This window comes from Sminthopsis crassicaudata, chromosome 5, assembly GCF_048593235.1.
Source record: "Sminthopsis crassicaudata isolate SCR6 chromosome 5, ASM4859323v1, whole genome shotgun sequence".
Taxonomy (NCBI): domain Eukaryota; kingdom Metazoa; phylum Chordata; class Mammalia; order Dasyuromorphia; family Dasyuridae; genus Sminthopsis; species Sminthopsis crassicaudata.
The window spans coordinates 251863814-251886017 of record NC_133621.1 but is presented as its reverse complement, the minus strand read 5'-3'; the positions used below and the strand labels follow the sequence as shown (position 1 = coordinate 251886017).

Genomic DNA, 22204 nt, shown 5'->3' with positions numbered 1-22204 from the left:
CATTTTTACAGTTAAAGGTTCTGATAAAGGCCTCATCTCCAAAATATTCAGAGAATTGACTTTAATTTATAAGAAATCAAGCCATTCTCCAATTGATAAATGGTCAAAAGATATGAACAGACAATTTTCAGATGATGAAATTAAAACTATTTCCATTCATATGAAAGAGTGTTCTAAATCACTATTAATCAGAGAAATTAAAATTAAGATAACTCTGAGATATCATTACACACCTGTCAGATTGGCTAAGATGACAGGAACAAATAACGATGAATGTTGGAGGGGCTGTGGGAAAACTGGGACACTAATGCATTGCTGGTGGAGTTGTGAAAGAATCCAACCATTCTGGAGAGCAATCTGGAACTATGCCCAAAAAGTTATCAAAATGTGCATACCCTTTGACCTAGCAATGCTACTACTGGGCTTATATCCCATGGAAATACTAAAAAAGGGAAAGGGACCTGTATGTGCCCAAATGTTTGTGGCAGCCTTTTTTGTCATGGCTAGAAACTGGAAAATGAATGGATGTCCATCAATTGGAGAATGGTTGGATAAATTATGGTATATGAATGTTATGGAATATTATTGTTCTGTAAGAAATGACCAGCAGGAGTAATACAGAGAGGCATGGAGAGACTTACATCAACTGATACTAAGTGAAATGAGCAGAACTAGGAGATCACTATACACTTCAACAATGATACTGTATGAGGATGTATTCTGATGGAAGTGGATATCTTCAACATAGAGAAGAGCTAATCCAATTCCAATTGATCAATGCTGGACAGAATCAGCTACACCCAGAAAAGGAACACTGGGAAATGAGTGTAAACTGTGAGCATTTTTTGTTTGTTTGTTTGTTTTTCTTCCCAGATTATTTTTACCTTCCAAATACAATTCTTCCTTTGCAACAACAACAACAAAATTCAGTTCTGCACATATATATTATACCTAGGATATACTATAAGATATTTAATATGTATGGGAATGCCTGCCATCTAGGGAAGGGGGTGGAGAGAAGGAGGGGAAAAATTTGGAACACAAGGGAGTGCAAGGGATAATGTTGTAAAAAAAAAAAATGACCTATTCATATGTATTGTCAAAAAATGTTATAATTATAAAAATTAATTTTAAAAAAGAGGAAAAAATATTTGGGAATCTACCTACCAAAGGAAAGTCAGGAATTATATAAGCAAAATTACAAAACACTTGCCACAAAAATAGTCAGATTTAAATAATTGGAACGACATTAAGTGTTCTTGGATATGCCAAGCGAATATAATAAAGATGACAATACTCCCTAAAGTAATCTATTTATTTAGAGCTATGCCAATCATACTCCCAAGAAACTATTTTAACGACCTAGAAAAAATAACAACAAAATTCATATGTAAGAACAAAGGGTGGAGAATTTCAAGGGAATTAATGAAAAATAAATCGAAATAGACTAGTTGATCAGTGGAATAGGTTAGGTTCACAGGACAAAATAGTGTACAACTATAGCAATCTAGTGTTTGATAAACCCAAAGATCTCCAACTTTTAGGATAAGAAGTCATTATTTGACAAAAACTGCTGGGAAAACTATAAATTAGTATGGCAGAAATTAGATATGGATCCACACTTAACACCATATACCAAGACAAGATCAAAATGAGTCCATGATTTAGGCATAAAAAATGAGATCATAACTAGATTAGAGGAACATAGGATAGTTTACCTCTCAGACTTGTGGAGGAGGAAGGAATTTGTGTCCAAAGGAGAACTAGAGACCATTATTGATCACAAAATAGAAAATTTTAATTACATCAAATTAAAAAGCTTTTGTACAAACAAACTAATGCAAACAAGATTAGAAGGGAAGTAACAAATTGGGAAAACATTTTTACAGTTAAAGATTCTGATAAAGACCTCATTTCCAAAATATATAGAGAACTGACTCTAATTTATAAAAACTCAAACCATTCTTCAATTGATAAATGGTCAAAGGATATGAACAGACAATTTTCAGATTATGAAATTGAAACTATTTCTACTCATATGAAAGAGTGTTCCAAATCACTATTGATCAGAGAAATGCAAATTAAGACAACTCTGAGATACCGCTACACACCTTTCAGATTGGCTAAAATGACAGAAAAAAATAATGATGAATGTTGGAGGGGCTGTGGGAAAACTGGGACACTGATACATTGTTGGTGGAGTTGTGAAAGAATCCAACCATTCTGGAGAGGAATTTGGAATTATGCCCAAAAAGTTATCAAACTGTGCATACCCTTTGATCCAGCAATGCTACTACTGGGCTTATATCCCAAAGAAATACTAAAGAAGAGAAAGGGACCTACCTATATGTCCCAAAATGGCAGCCCCTTTTGTAGTGACTACTGTAGTGACTGGAAAATGAATGGATGCCCATCAATTGGAGAATGGTTGGATATAGTTCATGAATGATATGGAATATTATTGTTCTGTAAGAAATGACCAGCAAGATGAATACAGAGAGGCTTGGAGAGACTTACATGAACTGATGCTCAGTGAAATGAGCAGAACCAGGAGATCATTATGCACTTCAACAACAATACTTTATGAAGATGTATTCTGATGGAAGTGGATATCTTCAACATAGAGAAGATCTTATTCAGTTCCAGTTGATCAATGATGGACAGAATCAGCTACACCCAGAACAGGAACACTGGGAATTGAGTGTAAACTGTTTGCACTATTGTCTTTCTACCCAGGTACTTTCTGAATCCAATTCTTTCTGTGCAACAAGAAATTCGGTTTTGCACACATATATTGTATCTAGAATATACTATAACACATTTAACATGTATGGGACTGCCTGTCATTTAGGGGAGGGGGTAGAGGGAAGGAGGGGAAAATTCAGAACAGAAGTGAGCACAAGAGATAAAAAAATTACCCATGCATATGTACTGTCAAAAAAGTATAATTATAAAATTAATAAAAAATAATAAAAAGATATCAATTGGTTCTTTAGCCTTAACGAGGGCATTCAGAAACACAATTTGAAATGTTAGAAGAATATATAAATAGTTGCTTTTCTTAAAAGCACCTATATCTTTTTCTTATAAGGGCAAAGGGTGATGCAGTCTTAATTAAATTTCTCAATTCAAACAAATGCCAATATTCTGACTTATTTGAACCTTCATATGGGAGAGAAAAATACAATGAGAAAGTAAATCACCAAGCATGTTATATTAGACTATTAATTTTTAAAATTCATTTTAAAAATAGAAAAAGTCATGGCTTTTTGAAATATGCAAAAAGTGGAGGGACATCAAATAATCACTCTCCCTTTCCATGATACAAGCAAAATGATGAGATCTGATAGCAGAATTTTGTTCCTCGAATTGCAAGAGTAACTTAGTAAACACAGTGTAAAATATAGCAGTCTACTAGAAAGATATATTTTACTCTTTGGGGGTTATTATCAATGACCAAAGATATATGCTCCTCTTCTCAGGTCAGTCTCTCCCTTCTTTCAAACCTATATCGTAGTTGTTTTAAGTTCTATATGTGAAATTGTGTTTTGTTGTTTTACTTAGTTTTGTTTTGTGATTTACTTTGTTATTGTGTTTGGGTATGAGAGGAGAGAAGGGTCTGTATTTGTGAGATAATTGATATGAAAAATTCCTTTTGAAGTAATGCCTGTACCAAAGTAGCAGAAATGGTCTACAATTTATCAACTTTTTAGATCAGAAAATCTGAGTGTGCGGGTATGTGTAATAGACTTCTTTTGCACTTAGGGGTAAAACTGAATAATCCCTTCTCAAAATAATGTTTTAATAAATAAACTACATAGATTGAAAGAAAACTAATTATATTAAAATGGAGTTAACACAATATTTTTTAAAAACCTGACAACACAAAACAACAGACCCTCTAAAATCTCTCCACAGACTTTCAAAGATTAATAATTATGATCAGCGTTTTTTGGAGCACTGGTACAAGACTTGCTCCAATTTTTATATATCATAGGAAGAAGGCAACTCAGGTTTTACTGCAAGGGTAACTATTTACTATACTCTATTGTCTCTTTGTGATTCTGGTTACTATCCCTATTTTGCAGGGAAGAAAATTGACACTAGGAGAAATTAAGTGATTCTCCCAGGGTCATACAACTAATAAATTTCTCAGTTGTGATTTGAACCCCAGCCTTTTTTGACTTTTAAGTTGGTTACTATTACTGTGCTATAAAGCTTTTAAATTTTCAACAATACCCTAAGTAGAGAAAGTTATGTCTATTTTTCCAGTAAATAAAGCCAATAGAAATTAATTTGATAGAGAAATAATGCAGATAATAGAAATGACTCCAATTTTTATAGGCCAGGCCAATGATTTCCAAATTCTCTGAAATTGGGGCATCCAACTTCCTTAACTCTTCAACTCCACCATCACATTTATTGTAAACATTTTTAAAATAAGGTTAATTTTTAGAATTTTATAATAACCATGAGAAAGCATATAGTATATACCCTGGAATATTTGAAAGCTGGGCTAGTAATCATTGCTCTCACCATTATGCACTTAAATTTCCCTAGACTAAAAATATCAATTACCAATTATTTTAAATGGCAATAGATTCATTCTTTTTTCATCAAGTCCCCTGAAAGATCACAAAACCTAATAAATTCTCAACCACTATTCAAATATTTTGCAGCCCAGAATAACCACTCCATGTTGTAGTGTGTTTCTAAGAGGTTTTTGCCTTCAGTGTACTGGGCAACTTAAAAGAATGACAACCCAGAATGTAGATGGATAAATTCAATAACATAAATTCTATTAAACTATTAGGTGAAAAACATTAATCAACTCTTCTCAATTTAGATAGATTCTAAGTAGATTAATTTCAAATTTGTCTTATATTGCACAAACAGAACAGACTACTACCAATAAGCAATTTGTTTATTGATTAGCATATGGATGAGATCAGAGACTTATTTATTTCTTGCATCTAATGTAATGAATCTTTTGTAATATCAAATTACAAGAATTTAATCAAAACAGGCTCTCTATAGTATCCTACATAGAAAAGAATGCAGTGCTATTGAAATATCAAAGGCCATCAGAGTATGACATCATTAATATGAAACAGGAAAAATATAATTCTGTAGATATCTACAACTTCTACTTTGTTCATGTCCAACTCTAATAATCCACTAGAATCTTTTGAAATCTAGGTCAGAAAAAAGCTCTTTCCCCTTTTTTTCCTAACTCAGGAAATCCAGGGCCAAAGGCCAAGAAAAAGAATAATATAGTATTGTCACTTTCACATGTCCACTAGGACAGGAGAAGGAGGAAAAATGGCTTCTTAGCTTTTGCTGGAAGGGGGAATAATACAAAGAGATTGTTCCTGCCTATCTTCATGAGGACTTTGTCCATGTACAAACTAGTCTTGTTTTTACCAAACAAAACCTGAAGTCTTCTGTCAGTTTTCCATTAAGTGTTCAAATGTGAGTTCTGGTATCAAATTAATTAGGTAGAAAGCTAAGAAATTGAAGCATCTCAGAACTCACAGCTTCTTTTCTGGTTCAAATACAATATTTAATATACATTTACAGTCACAAATTGAATTGTGAATATTTTCCATAGTTTCTCATTTCTTTACCACTCTCTTTTCTGATACTCTTGAATTGGTTGGATGAATTTTTAAAAAAAAAATATGGAGACAAAAGAATGTAAGTAAAGGAGATCTCCTAACATAGAAATGCTAGTTTTATGCATAGTGTATATAATCTTATAACAAAGTTGGAAGGATCATTCATCTGAATAGTGTTTGCTTATGATACACCATGGTCCCAAAAAAACTTAAGAATATAATGACTATTTTTGAGAGGCAAAAAAAATCACGATTTTTTTTTATATGGATAAGGAGAAGTGGCCTTCCATCTTCCAACCCCAACCTCCTAGGACGCAACCTCCTAGGAGAAATGTTTCCATTTCTTTTGGAGCTACAATAATCATGATGAAGGATGGCTACAAAATAAAAAGAAAGCAGGCAAGATGTTTCATTGTAAAACAAGTTAATTTTTAAATTAAGGATTTGCTTGGAATTACCTAAATCTAGATAATCCATAATACTTATGTCCAGGTTAAGAAATAACTGCCAGGTTTCCATCAGGTTTCAGGACCTGAAGTCTGCATTTAGTCAGATGCTTAATACAGCTAAAATATTTTAACCCTAGTGATAAAAATCCTGCCTCACCACTCCTATAGAAAGATTCTCACTTTCAGCAAGCCTGGACCTTGGGAAGCCTCTGGGCCTTAATTAACATCAACTCATTGCAGTTTCTCAAAACCACAGGCTGAATTAGGATCAATTAGAGATAATTAAACAAGAGAACTTGTATGGGTTTCTTGGACCAAAAAAGAGAAGGGGAAAATCAGTTCTAATCAATCCAGTAACAAATAAATATCAAAAAGAAAAAATGACAAAAATTTTGAAGAGAGAAATCTCACTCAAGGATCACTGAGAGTTTCCTTTTAAAAATAGAAAGATGTAGCTTATTTGGGTTTAGAACATGTATCACCCTTACAAAACACATTATATTTGGAACAAGAAACTGGACTGTGCAGAATCATGTTATTTTGAAATTCAGAAGCACAGCATAGAATGCAATGTGGAATCCAACAGAGGGAAGAGAGGGGAAGAGAGAAGAAAGAGAGAGGGAAGGCAGACAGAGCGAGAGACAGAGACAGAAGAGACAGAGACACAGAGAGAATACCAATAAAGCTCTGGAAACAAATGCACTGATGGATGTGAACCCATTTGAAAAACTGCCAGGTTAGCATGGTTTTACATTTTAGGATATTCCCCATGTTAGCAAAAAGAAAGGTATATTAAAACACACACACACACACACACACACACACACACACACACACACACACACTGCACATACTCCCACAAACAAAAGGCAAGAAAAATGATGGGGGCAGAAATAGGGGGAAGAAGGTATACAGGAAAGGGAATGAAATAACAAATAGGGAAAGAGAAAGGAATATCGCTGAGAAGAAGAATGAGAGAAGAGAAAATCCAGAGAAAAGGGGAAGTGAAAAATAAGAACGAGGAAAGGGGAAGGTAAGAAATGAGAATGGGAAGAGGAGAGAAACGGGAGAAAGGAAAAATGAGAAAGGAAATGGGGAAAAGAGAGAAAGACGATGGCAAAGAGAAAGAGAAGGCGAAGAGACAGCGGATGGGCAAAAGGATGGAGAGGGAAATGGGGTGACTGGTATGGGGAAGGAGATGGAGGAGGAGGAGGTGGGAAGAAAAACTAGGATCTATTGACACTTTCAAGCTGCACATCCTGGGTCCAATGCCTCAGCTGAGTGCTCCATCGCCCAGCTTGTCTGGGCTCTAGTTCCTGCCGCTCTGGAGGGCCCTGGAGCTGGCCCGCCCGCGCTGCTGCATAGAAACAGCCGTCGGATCCCCCAGCACACCTACAGCTTCGCACCATCCGATGGCGAGTGGCAGCGCTGGACATCTCCAAAGTCGCCTACCAGGCCGCCGACTCTCGCCCTCCCAGCCTAGCTATCCGCCACTCCCCCAGATCTCGCTAGCCATCTGAGCCTTTCCCCAGACTTCTCTCCGCGGCCCCATCACTTGCCTCAGAGACACAAAAAGGAAGAGAGGAGGAAAGGGGGTAACAGAAAGGGGCGGGGGTGGATGAAAAATTATTTGTTCCAACAAGGGGGGTGCCAATGAGGTGCAGCTTGGGGAAGAGCTATGGTGACAGGAACCTGGGACCAGCAGCATCGTTCCTGGGAAACAGCAGAAACGGGCAAGGGGTGGGAAGGAGTGGGGGGGGGGGGGGAGAAACGCAAGTATATTTCTATAAAAGGAACTTTTGTGACTGCAAAGTGCTGGGAAATAGAGCGGGGGGAAGAGGGGGTCGGAGAGGAGGATGCAATGTTACCTGTCAGATGTCATCCTTGTGAAAATCCTCAGGTTTGCACTCTGGAGCTCACTTGAGCAGGTTACTATGGAAATCGTCTTAAGGAGGAAGGGAAAAAGCCAAACCACATTCTTGCAACCCTGAAGGAAGCTGATCTGAGGAGCAGATTGTAGGGGCTGGATCGGGATCTCAGAGTCTCTCTCTTCTTTGCTCCCTCTGTCTTTCTCTCGCTCCCTTTCCCTTTTTTTTCCTGCCTCCTCCCTCTCCTTTTTCTCCTCCTCCCCGGAGGACTCCGCTGGGCGATCAGATCTTCTCCTTGGTGCCAGAGCCCGGAAGGGAAAGGACAATCTCACAAGAGCCAGAGCCCACTCCTCCAGCAGCGAGTGGCGCTGTTTCCCAGCTGCACAGCTGGAATTTAAAGAGACAGGCTCGTTAGCATTAGTTAGATCCCTTTGGCTGAAAAGGAAGCCAAATAGTTCACCCACTTGCCTAAAACCAGTCGATGAATAGAGTGACTTTCCTTAAATCAAAGTTTCCTATATGAATAATAGAATGATCAAATCCAAACAGATGGATATCTTTTCCAAAGTATATAGATACGAAGGAAAATTAAGAAACAGGATTTTCTCCCCTGCTTGGAGAAAGGGAAAAAATGCAATGATCAGCATGCTCAACAAGATCTATTTAAAGCTTTAAAAGACCTATTTAAGCTGTTCTTACTAGTGTTCTTATATGCAGACTTTTTCATTCAGGACAGGCAAAGTGGGTACCCCCTCATCTTAGGACCGACTTTGGCTTCCAAGCAGAGATCATTACCTTTGCATGATTAGGACGGTTGGTGGAAATACACATAAGACAAATCATTTTAATTTTTTTCCCTCTAATTCACTTTAAGACCCAAATTCTAATGAGCAGAAATAAGGTACACTTGAGTTTCTTTCCTCACTCTTTCCTCCCTATCCTCACCTTTTCAATATAAATTCTCAGCGTTGTGTTATACCCCTTCTCTCCATGACTATAAAAACTTAGCCAAGCACTTTTCCTGCCCCTTCTTCCCACAGTCAAGATCCATTTTCAAAGTCCAGTTATCTCATTGTTGCATGGAAGCAAAATAAGGTCAAAGCACGGCCTATTAGTCAATCACCTATTCCTCACCTATTAGTCAAACATTATTAGTTTAATCAGTTCATTTGATCTAATGATTCCCACAAAGAAACAGATTTGAGGACTTGGTAAAAAGTCTGATCCACCTGTCTTACTGTCCCACTGACTCACAGTCCTTTCTAGGCTCCTTCCAGTTCTTGTGTAGAACTGGATTTTCTGGATTTTCTTTCTCTAAACAAGAGTTGAAAAACTTCTGGAGACTAGTAGTTAAGGAAAAGTTTGGCCAGTTTAATTTTGGACTCATTGGTTATTCTGTCCCCAGAGTAGTGTGGTTGTGGAAGTTTTGTACTACCTCAGTTTTATAAGATCTTCCTCCTTGAGTTTTGCTACCTCCCTAAGAAGTTGAAAGAATGAATAACTAATATTTTCAAATATTCTTGTTCTTTCTCTTTGACTTTTTCCTGTTTTTCCTTCTATCTGTCTCTGTGTATGATATTATATTAATATATAGATTAAACTTAAAATTGTGTTGTGAGCATATTTCCTCCAGGGGAATCAATTATTGAATATCAGCACACTCCTGACTATAAAGCAGCTTGTGCATAAATTTCAGATTTGGACAACCATCTAAGGGTGCTGGTTTTTTACCTTGTTCTTGTACTATGGACCCTTGGTAGCCTGAAGAAGCTTATAGAATCCTCCAAGTAATGTTTAAAATGCATCAAATGAAATACATAGGATTACAAAGGAAACTAGTAATATTGAAATACTCAAAAAAGAAGAATTAAAGACTCCAAGAGCCAAGTACCTCAATTTCCTTATTGTACAGTTGGAGAATTGAAATGTATAAAGGAAAAGTGACTAGCTTAATCTACATATTCTGCATCAAGTATTTTCCAGTCTATTTCTCCCCTTCAGTCTTACAATTATCTCATATTCCACTAATGTATTTTTCTATGTAACAATGTAAGCTCCTTGAGATCAGAGATTATGTTTTGCTTGTCTGTATACTTCTAATGCTTAGCACCTAGTAATCAAGTAATAAATGTCTACTGAGTGATTGATTGTCCCAAAGTCACATAACCAGATAGTGACAAGAAGGGACTCAATAAATCTTATTTATGGAATTGGTGTTTGTATCTTCAGAACTTTTTTATAGTCTTTACAGCAAGCTTCTCAATGGAATGGTAGATGGAAATAGGATGGAACCTAAAATCCTAGACCAGCCTGAATGAGATTGGTCTCAGCCAAGAAAAAGTATTTAATAAATGCTAATAGATGAATTAATAGATTTATCAGGTTCTTTCACCTATAGATTAGAGTTATATAGAGAATGAGAAAGGAAATAAGAATTTACATAGCACCTACTATGTGTGAAGCACTGTTCAAAGCCCTTTACAGATTTCTCATTTGATAATAGGCAATGACTGAAAAAAGAAATATGTATATGTGTTGTTTCTGTATATAGAATTATGGATACCATAGCTAGAAGGAACCCTGATTGAGTCATCTATCAGAGTTCTCAACCCGAGGTCCACAAATGGGTTTTTATTGTTGTTGGTTTTCATATAGTTTCCTTTGTAATCATATGTATTTTATTTTATGCATTTAAAAACACTATTTTGAGAAAGCATCTACAGCATCTACAATCTATTGGATTCACTCCATTAGTCCAGGAAACAAAATGGTAAAGAATCCTATTCAGTGTTATATATGAGGAAAGTGAAATATCAGGAAGGTTGAATGCTTTATCCAGACTTCACCCTGTTATTTCGATCACACCATGCTGCAGGTGATTACAGAGAATAGATCAGCTTTGAATTTTGTTTTTTAAAAAGTTATCAATGAACATTTATTAAATGGGATAAATGCTAATATTTTAAGGAGTCATGCATAGGTATGGTTCAAAAAAATTTCCATCTTAAATCAAAATCTATTTGAATAAATTCAAATCATTGAGCGAACTTCTGATCAATTAAATTAAATTCAAGAGCTATAAAGTGCCTAGTATGAGTTGCATTAGGGGTTGGAGATATAAAATTGGAAAACTGACATAGTATCTTCCCTCAATCAACACTTAGCCAATCAATCAACAAGCTTTTAGTAAATTCCCACTTGTTAACTACTGTTAGCTACTGGGAATCTAGAGATAAAAATCAGTTCATTCTTCAAGGCACTCACATTTTATCAGGATAATCTTATAACCCAATAGAAAGAATATGGTAAGTACACAAATATCTATAAATTAAAATATGACAAATGAGCAGCTAGAGAAGTGCAGTGATAGAGTACTAAACTTCATGTTAGGAATATGCAAGCTCAAAACCGAGCAAAAAGTTTAACATTATTGTTCCACAGTTTCCTCATCTGATAATAGCACCTACTTCACAAGTTGTTGTAAGGATCAAATGAGTTAAAATACATAAAGTGTTCTGTAAACCTTAAAGCACTCTATAAAAGCTACCTATTTTAAAATGTAAGCTCCTTGAAGATAGGAACTATCTATCTATATTATTTTTATCTATAACACTCAGAACAGAACAGGAAGTGATTAACAAATTTTCTCTCTTTCTTTCCCTCTCCCACTCTCCAGAGGGCATATCTAATTATTTGGCAAAAGCAAAAGCATTATTTCTCTGCTCCTCCCAGAGAAAATGCTCATGAAGCATATATATGTTTATGTATATGAATACCATAATATAACATGCCTGAACAATTTGGCTAAAACAGTACTGGCTTTGGGAATCCTTTCAGTTATAGAAGCAATAGGCTCCTGAAGAATATGGCAATAGAGAGTCCATTTATTTACATTTCATTTTAGGAAAGATTAAAAAAAAAGATTGTATCAGTGTGCCAAGTGTCTAGTCCAACTGCACTTTTGAATTTTTCAGTCCCACAAACAAACATTCTGCTCAGAAAGCAACTTTCAGATATGTGCTTTAAGATAATGGAGGAACTCTATCATTTTCAGAATAAATATGGCAATATTCTGCCTTCTATGGAATGTAGGTGTCTACACTCTGTCCATTCTACAGGTGCACACAAGGGCACCCCAATTCCTGCAATCTAGGCTGAATTCCAGCAGTACAAGCCTTCTTGCCTGCCTCTCTGAAAGCAAGCACTGTGTGCTGTATTAATCTTGCCCTCTAGCCAGCCAGCCAAAGAAAACCCCTACTAAAAGAGCTCAAAAGAAGACAACCCAGACCATGAAATCTTCTTTCATCCCCTTCAACTGCATGAATTGATTTCAGGCCAGTAACTAGGATCCTGAGGAAGAAAGTACTAGGTTTTCCCCTTCCCTAGAATGTAACCAGGCCTTCCTATGGGGAGAAATTCACTTTGACTAGCTCCAAAGTGCATTTCTGAATTTCATTCTCCCTTCCAGTCTTCTTGAGAATCAATAACACCCTACTTTCCTGATGACAGATCCAGAATCAATTTATCTGTGTTTTTAAAGGGATTAAGGAGCCTCAAAGAAAACTTAACTACTAGCCGAAAGATCATCTGTCTTGCCACTGCACTCTAAGGATCACTGGGCATTTCCATGTGACTTGAAGCTAAAATTTTCTGCATTGCCTCCTATTAGAATTTGAATTTCTTGAGAAAAGTAATTATCCTCCTTGTCCTTTCCTATATTTATTTTCAGCCTTTAGTACAGTTCTTTGCAAAGAAGAAGCACTTTTAAAATCATTTGCTACTCAGTCATTTATTTACTCATTCATTCATTCACTGGGAGCCACAAGTTAATTGGAGATTTAAAAAAAATTGGACTTTCTTTTCAGATTGGGTCAATTGAAAAGACAAACAACTGGGAAAGAATTAAGAATTCTAATCAATACACTGACCAACCATGATTGCAGAGTTGGAACTGATGATAAAGCATGCTACCTACCTTCTGATGTTAAGTTAAGATGCAAAATGGAATAGACTTTTGCATTTGGAAAGTGTAGGAATTTGTTTTGTTTGAAAATGAATATTTGCTACAAGGGTTTTCTTCTTTTTTTCTTTTAAATTTGAAGGGTAGGAATGAGAGAGAATGAACACTTGATAATTGAAAAGTAAAAAATTTTAAAAGCTACTTTTGAAAAGGTTTGATGAAGTATGAATAGAGACTCTTCCCAGACAGACCAGGAAGGCAATGGTCGCCATCCAGTTGAAAAATGTTACCATGATATTTTTAGACATATACACTTAAATAAGAAATGCCATTCCCAGAAAAGTAATTTAGTTACTCAAGACATAGGCAACCTGAGAAGGGTACTTAGTGGCCTTTACAAATATCAGCTCAGAGGAAAAGAGATGTAAAAAGGAATAAATGAAAAGTTATAGTGATGAAAAGAAATTGGGATGAATGTGTGTGTTGGGAATTGAGGAAAAGAAGATTAAAGATATAGCCTTGATTTTAGCAGCAAGTAGATTGGTCAGAAACTTCCTGGAAGTCTAGGAGGCATTCATTTCAAGTCAGCGAATAATTATTAAGGTTTTATGCATAAGATACTTGTTCGCTGGATGCTAGAGATACAAAAAAAAAAAAAAAAAAATAGGAGGGGGAAAAGGACATAGCTTCAACTTTGCAAGTAAGTACTTACATCCTAACAAAACCATTTTCCCTATTCTTTAAAAAATTATTTGACCCATTTCTTCTCCTTTTGTCAAATTTCTGGGAAAAAAACTGTCTACACAAGTTGACTTCATCTCTTTTATTCATTTCTCAGCCTTTTAAAATGTCTGTTTTCTGCTCTCTCCTAAATTCATAAGGATTTCTTCATTGCCAAATTGCATGGTCTTTTCTCAGTCTTCATCCTTCAGGATATCAATGGAGCATCGGACACTGTTAATCATCATCTTTTCCCTAAATATTCTCTCTTCTCTAGATTTTCATGAGATTTTTCTCTTTTGGTTCTCTTGCTATGTGACTGACCTCTCATTCTGAGTCTTCTTTGCTGAGGACCAATGTCATGCCTCTATCTGTTGGTGTATCCTACAGCTCTCTCTTATACCTTCTTCTCTTGATATATTCTCTCATTGGGCATCATTTTTAGCTGTTACATATTTAATTTTCATTGCTAAGCAGGTGATTAACAAATTTTTGTATCCAGCCCTAGTTTCTCCCCTGAACTTCAGTCTCAAATCATCAACTGTCTATTGGATATTTTTAACTGAACTGTCAATAAAATCTCAAACTCAATATGTCCAAACAGAATTCACTATTTTCCTCACCAGACAAGTTCCTTTCTAAATCAAATAACTGCTGAGGACACTACTATCCTTCTAGTAGCTTCCAGTTGAGATTGTAACCTTAGTGCCATTCTTGATTCTTCACTCACCATACAAATCCAATTGGTTGACCAACCTTGTCATTTTTACATTCACAACATATCTCAAATACATTTTCTTCCACTCACAGAGCTTAATTCAGGTCTTCATCAGCTCTCTCTCAAAACTATTATCTCTTCTTACGTCAATTTATTCTCCAGAGTGAGTATCCTAAAGTGTAGGCATAATATAACAATAACATTTCCCTACTCAATAAACTCCAGTAGTTTGCTATCATTTCTAGGATCAAATAAAAACTCTTAAGTTTATCATTCAAAGCACTCCATAGCCTTACCTGAACGAATCCTTCTGGTCTTATAATGTTTTGCTATCTTTCATGTACATATGCATTCAACCATACTGACATTATTGGTCCTCATACATGACACTTCATCATCTTCCTCCAAGTTTTTATGCTGGTTGTCCTCATGCTGGAATGCATTGTCTCCTCATACCTGCTCTTAGAATCTCTAGGGTTTTTTGTTTTGTTTTGTTTTGTTTATCCCAAGGGTTGCCTTACATCCATCTTTCCTTGTTACTAATGCCTGTCACTAATATTACTAATGCCTGCCCTCCCACCTTTAATATATAACATATATACATATATATGCATGCATGGATTATTTACATTGCATGCAAGTATATTATGTATATATTTTATGTAAGCATACAAACATATGTGTGTGCACATGCATGCACACACACCTGTACATGTTATCTCCCCTGATATAAGATAAAAGGTTCTTCATAATGAAATCTATTGTCTGTATCTCCAGCACCTAGAACATTGTTTGGTATATAATAGATGCTTTATAAATGATTCTTATCTAATTGATTGATTCATGGGAGGAGAAGGCAATAATATGCACAGACAAATAAATAGTATACATTAACATTAAGACTTAATGTAGGAAGTTGCATCTGAACGGAGTGTTGGAGGAATCTCAACATTCTAGGAGTAGAGGTGAGAAGGGAGAACATTTTGGGCATGAGGGACAAGTAATGTGTAAGAATGGAGAAGAAAGAAAAGAAGATGACATACTAGTACAGAGGAATAGCTAGCTAACAGACTAAAACAGAGATGTTAAGTTTTAGAGTCAGGACCTGGGTTAATATCCTATTTCTGACACCATCTATCTTTGGGTATATTTCTTAACATCCCTGAGCAATGGATTGTGGTGACCCACATTTGATATCCTTACTGCTATGCTGAGACTGGTGGATCTTTGGAGCTTGGTGGTTCTAAACTTCCACTGGACAAAAACTGATCCAGTGTCTCTATGATTAAGATGGAGGAGCAGAGAGCCAATAAGCTGCCTAGGTAGCTGACTTTTCCAGATCAGAAATGGAACAGGTCAGATCCTTTGTACTTTTAAGTTGTGGGGTTGAGCACATTGAGAGGCCATTGTACTTCTAGCTTGGGTAAGATAGGGAGACAGTTCCCCTCCTCATAAAACACCTCCCTAGATTTATAAAATGAGGGATAAGACAAGATAACTTCTGAGGCACCTTACAACTCTAAGTCTGTGATCCTTCTGACTAATATCATGAACAGTGAAAAGACCAAGTCAATTGAAGATTTTTTTAAATACACTTGAAACTCAAAAAGTCCTGGTATTTCTATATCATACTTCATTATTTTCTCTATATGTTTATTATCAGAGTACTCTTGCATTCTAAAGATTTAAAAAAAAAAAAGAAAGAAAGAAATTAAAACATTGTTCTACCTAGATGAACCACATGCATATTCTTTAAGACCTTATTATATGGGGGCAGCTAGGTGGCGCAGTGGATAGAGCACCAGCCTTGAATTCAGGAGGACCCAAGTTCAAATCTAATCTCAGACACTTAACACTTCCTAGCTGTGTGACCCTGGGCAAGTCACTTAACCCCAGCCTGAGTGGGGGGGGGAGAATCTTATTATATGCTAGCCTTTCTAGATTAAATAAATTAAGAAAGTCAAACTGGAACCACATGTTGGAAGGCTGTAAATATTAGACTTAGGGACATTGTATTTTATCCAAGGTAATAGGGAGTCACTGAAAATGTTTGAAGAGTAGACATATCCATGTTTTGGGGATTCTCTGCCTTTTCAGAAAAGCAAAATTTTCAATTAGACAGGGTTTAAGGTTAAGATTCCTAAAGTAGCTATAAAATAGCAGTCGCCCACTCCTTCCCCACCTACATCCAACAGGCAACTATAGAAAAGAAACATAAAAATGTGTCATGAAAATGGATTCCATTTGATCTGGAGACCATTATCAAAAGATTGGCAATCCTGTTTCCTCTTTGTAACACAATTATTGTCATAAAGATGAAGCACCAGAATTTTAGTGTATCATAAATTCTGTGTGACATGGTGTAACATTCTGTAACATGTTGATCTTTTCAATATTCTGAAAATTGATTTTCTGACCATTCCTGTTCATTCTTATTTACAACCCAAGAAAGAGAAATATAGAGAAAGAGAAACAGGCAGCTATGGAGAGAAAGAGGAGGAAGGAAAGATAAGGGTGAATGAGAGAGAGAGAGAGAGAGAGAGAGAGAGAGAGAGAGAGAGAGAGAGAGAGAGAGAGACAGAGAGAGAGAGACAGAGAGAGAGAGAGACAGAGAGAGAGAGAGAGACAGAGAGAGAGAGACAGAGAGACAGAGAGACAGAGAGAGACAGAGAGACAGAGAGACAGACAGAGACAGAGAGAGAGAGAGAGAGAGAGAGAGAGACAGACAGAGAGACAGAGAGAGACAAAGAGAGGCAGAGAGACAGAGAGAGACAGAGAGACAGAGAGAGAGAGAGACAGAGAGAGACAAAGAGAGACAGAGAGAGAGAGAGAATTGGTGAATCATGTGTTTCTATGTTTATCAGTGCTCAGTGAATCATTGCACTTATCTGTCTCTTAGAAGCCTGATGACAGCACATACTGTCTGCCTGGAGAGCATTCACACAGAAAACAGACTGGAAGCACAGAACTCATAGCTATAGGCACCTCCAGAAGATCTATACTAGGTGAAAGCCATTTGAGGTCACATTAGACTCACACCAATGGTAAAAGATTTATGCTCTTCTCCTTTGTGAAATTTTATTTTGGTGGAATTTTAAGTCCTGAAGGTAAGGTGGATTCAACCTTTCAAATCTAATGTCTCTACTTAGTGAACATGCTTGTCCATCATTAAATCAGTCTTTCTTGTGTTTTTAATAGTAATTATTCACAGCATATCTCTTCAGCCAACAAAATTATTATATTACATAGTCCCATATCACTTTTTTATTTTCTAAGTCTCAAGGAACTTAAACCCATATCCTCTAACTCGAGCATCACTCTTCCAAATATCTTTCCCTAATTATGTTTCTCTTGAATACTCCTTTCATCTCAAGGCTCTATTTCTGATACTCTGGATTTCTTTTTTCCACAATTACCTACTCAGCAATCTTAACCCCCAAGAAGAGTTGGCTGCCCTAGTGCCTCTTCCTCTAATTAGTCAATTCCTTCCAGGACTTTCATTTTATGAAGGGGTCCAGGCCAGCCATTTTTATCCCTTCGTTTTTCTTCATAATTTTCATTTGTCAGATTTCTTTCTCCACCATGCCCCTACTTGAGTGCTTTCTCCTCCTCTTCCTTTTCTTCCTCATCCTTTTCTTCTTCTTCTTTCTTCTCCTTCTCTTCCTGCTCTATTAAATCTTTTTTTCTCTGTTCTGTGTTTTTCTACTAAAATATAAACTCATTGAGGGCAGGGACTTTCTAGATTTTTACTCCCAGAACAATGCCTTTCACAAAATAGGTAATACACATGATTTGTGCATTTGAAGCCACAGCCCTTTATTTACTTTCTATGATACTTCAGTATACTTCATCAATTTTCCTATTCATATCATTTAAATATATCTGTGGCCTCCCATTCTATCTGTTTGTCCATGGAGTCCTGTAAATCCTCCCAAAAGGGGCCACCTAAAATGTTAGAACCTTCCTCTAGATCAGGATTTCTTCAACTTTTTCCATTCATGATCTCTTTTTGCCTTCAATTATTTTTACATGGCTTGGATATATAATAAAATATGTATATAAATCAAACATTTACCACTAATAATCATAATTTTGCAGCTTCTTCATTTAGTTACAAGACTCTATGTGGATTCAAAAATGGAGTTTAAGAAACTGGGCTCTATATAATTTGACCTTAAGCACTAGGGAAAATCATTTTTTTTTCTTGAAACAAAAGAGCTTTCAACATTCACTTTTATAAGATTTTGAGCTCTCTAAATTTTTTCTCCCTCCCTTCTTTACACAGAACCAAGGCAGTTCCAATAGACTTGGGATAGAAAATGTCATCTGCATCCAGAGAAAGAACTATGGAGACTGAATATGGATCAAAGCACACTATCTTCACCTTTTTTGGTTGTTTGCTTTTTCTTTCTTGTGTTTTTTTTTTCTTTTTCATCTGATTTTTTTTTCTAACATGACTAATATGGAAATATGTTAAAATTATTGTACATGTATAATCTATATTAGATTGCTATATTGGGGGAGGTAAAGAAGGGAGGGAGAAAAAATTTACAGCTCAAAATCTTATATAAGTGAATGTTGAAAGTTCTTTCCTTGTAATTGCAAAAATAAAATATTATTGAATTAAAAAAAAAAGAAATGGGACATAAACTCATGTCTTCCTGGTTCTAAGACCAATTCCCTCTCCACTACTGGGGGAATAGCAATATTTTTTTAAAATGGACTTTTGTTTCAAGAAAAAAATGATTTTCCTTTAATAGTGCTGCACAATTTCCTCAAGGCAAACTACACTGTTCTCTTCGTCTTGTACCATCCTAGGCCCAGCTTATTGCTGGAGATAATATAGGAGAAATAGCAGATGATATCCACAGAGAGATGAAGAAGTTAAAAGCAGATGATCTGGGCTGATGTTAAAATGAAAGTGAAGCCTAGTGCTTAAGGTTAAATTACATAGAGCCCAGCTTCTTAAACTCATTTTTGAATCCATATAGGGTCTTGTAACTAAATGAAGGGGCTGCAAAATTATGATTATTAGTAGTAAATGTTTTCTTTTCTGGGAGTTCCTTATAGTAATGCAATCATAGATGCAATCATACACATGCTCATTCTTCCAGTGATGCTCTGTAGGCTCTGAAGATGAATAAGCATTTATAGAGTGCCAACTATTTGCTAGATACTATGATGAACTTTTTGCAAATATTAAATCACTTTATCTTCACAATAACTCCATAAAGTATATACTATTATTATCTCATTTTTACAGTTTAAAAAAAACCAAGACAGACAATGTTAAGTGACTTGACTAAAGTCAAGCTAACCAGGGTCAAGCTTGGGACACAACTTATAAATATGTGAGGCTGGATTTTAACTCAGATCTTCCTGTTTCTAGGCCTACTCTTCTATCAACTGAGCCACCTACATGTATGTAAGATACAAGACCACCATAGTTTAAAAAGAATTCAAGTTCAGGTCATCCAAAAGTAAATGAAGCAACCCACAGGATGAATGAGCAGATTGTAATGGACAGTGCTATGGAACAGGTGAGAAAATGTGATTGTGGGTTTTTCATGGCATCTAGAATTAGATGGGATCTCAGTGAGATTTGATTCACAGGTATTCACTTTGAAAAAAATGGGAGAAGCTAGTGGTAATAGTGAACTATGGATGATTTCTGGACTTTCTTGAACAAAGCTGTGTTTATGACATTTCTCTAAATCCAAGTGGAGGATCATTGTCACACAACAAATATGACACAGTAGGTGTTCCTTTTTCTCATACTATCACTGACCAGTTTCAGGAGCAATTTCCTCTTCTGGTTTCTTTATTCCTTCATAGGAAAATACACCTAAACTATCACTGAATAGCAGAGATTCAAACATTGATTTGGTTATTCTATTAACTAGAAACCTCCATCTCTATAACCTTTGGGAATTCATATAGATCAGCTTATTGCAAACAATATGGCTGAGCAGATAGCAAATAGACATCTCAAGTAAAAATCTAATTTAAAAACACATCTATAAATCCTTATTTTCTGTGAGATTTTAACTCACTAACTTTCCTATGAAACGTTAATGTACCAAAGCTACTTCCAAAACATGGCTATAGAAAATATTTTGTAAATGTTAACATGCCATAGAAATGTCATCATTTAGTATTATTTTATTCTTACCATCACAATTTTCAAAGTAATCCAATATGTAAATTATTTCTTAAACTCACAATCTCTTTCTTATTAATCAATTAGGTCTAAATCTATCCCATAGATCATTAATTATTCAATAATTTCATTATCTAATTATTCAAATAATATTCAATAATCAATAAATAATTCAATAAATCATGTTATTATAATCATAAAATATAATTATAATAAATATATAATCATGAAAATAGAAAAATGTTATATTCTTCTTCCTTCCCTCTACTTTCTTTCCCAACATATTGTATCTATTTGTATTTGAATATATATATATATATATATATATATATATTTTGCACATACCAAAACTCCTATTGTTTTAAGCTTAAATAAACATCAAAGTTCCTGATTATTATCAGAGCAACAAATAATGATGCAAAGACATAAATTATTTTTTACAGTGTTAACCATGACAAAAAGCCACAGCCATTGCTTCTATTCTGGACTTCCCTTCACCCCGAAACATAGTATGTACCACCATTTAGTTTCTCTGGCTAGCATTCCAAATTTCTCAAGTATCTTCTTATTTATTCACAATATTTCTCTTTGCTTCTCAGAGTTTCTTTCTAGTCATGATAGATAGCTCTCTAGAACAAGTTAAAACTTTCCACTTCACAGATTTCTCAAGGAATTCACTTTATAATGTTTCTTCATAATAGTTAAAAGAGTTCTAAAAGAAAAGAAATTATCTTCATTTTTTTCTCATTTATTTGCTCTGTCTCTCTTCAACCATCACTCTTAATTGTCTCTTTGGAATGACAACTGAAATCCATCTCCCACAAGCTTTTCATAGAAAAATAGTTAAACTATATAAGATTCCAAAGTCTATTATCGAGATGGTAACAGTTTCTATGGTTTCTGTAGAAACAACTATTGAAGCCCCTGTTACCAAGGAATGACTTATGCTTGGCAAAATCGTTTGTCATTATCATGAAAAACATCCTACATGAAGTCCAGATAAAGGGATAAATCCCATGAATGGGAAGGTTGAGTAGCTGGGGAAATAGCTGTATCCTCAGTAGAAATACGAAATCTAGAAAGAGGGGAGGACATGGAAGGAAAGAAGATGAGTTCAATTTCAGATGTTTTAAGTTTGAGGTTTACAAGTGACATCCAGTTCCAAAGGCTCAATAGATAATTGGTCCTACCAAAATGGAAATCAGGAGTGAGTGTAGGGCTGGATGAGTTGATATGAAAATCATCTGCATTTAGATCATAATTGAATTTATGGGAGTTGATAAGATCATCAATTGAGGTTAAGAGAAGAAGACCTAGGACAGAGCCTCTGACAACATCCATAGTTAGAAGGTGTCACCTAAAGAAGATTCAGTAAAGAAGACTGAGAGCTCATTTCTCACATAGAAGGAGAATCAGGAGAGGGCAACATCATGAAAACCTAGAGAGGAGAAACTATCCAGAAAAGGAAAATTAACCCTATCAAAGGAAACAAGTCAAGAGCATGGGAATGGATCAAACAATAGTTTGGTACTTAAAAGGTCATTAATAACATTGGAGGGAGTTTTAGTCATATGAAGAAATGGAATACTATATTTCAGAAGTTTCAGAAAAAAATGAAAAGTGAAATGGAGGTACCAACTAGGCAGCTTTCTCAAGCTTAGCTATGAAAGAAAACAATAATAGTTATAATAATGTGGAAGACACTGATGAT

At 35.6% G+C, this 22204-nt stretch overlaps 1 protein-coding gene across 1 annotated transcript in view; it reads right to left on the bottom strand.

The window, feature by feature from the left end:
* LOC141543968 (uncharacterized) overlaps positions 1–22204 on the bottom strand; it is a 277613-nt gene that overhangs the window by 201591 nt on the left and 53818 nt on the right. The window contains exon 2 of the mRNA XM_074269624.1: positions 7936–8322. Within this exon, the coding sequence (XP_074125725.1) occupies positions 7936–8322 (387 nt within the window). The remainder of the gene's footprint in view (positions 1–7935; positions 8323–22204) is intronic.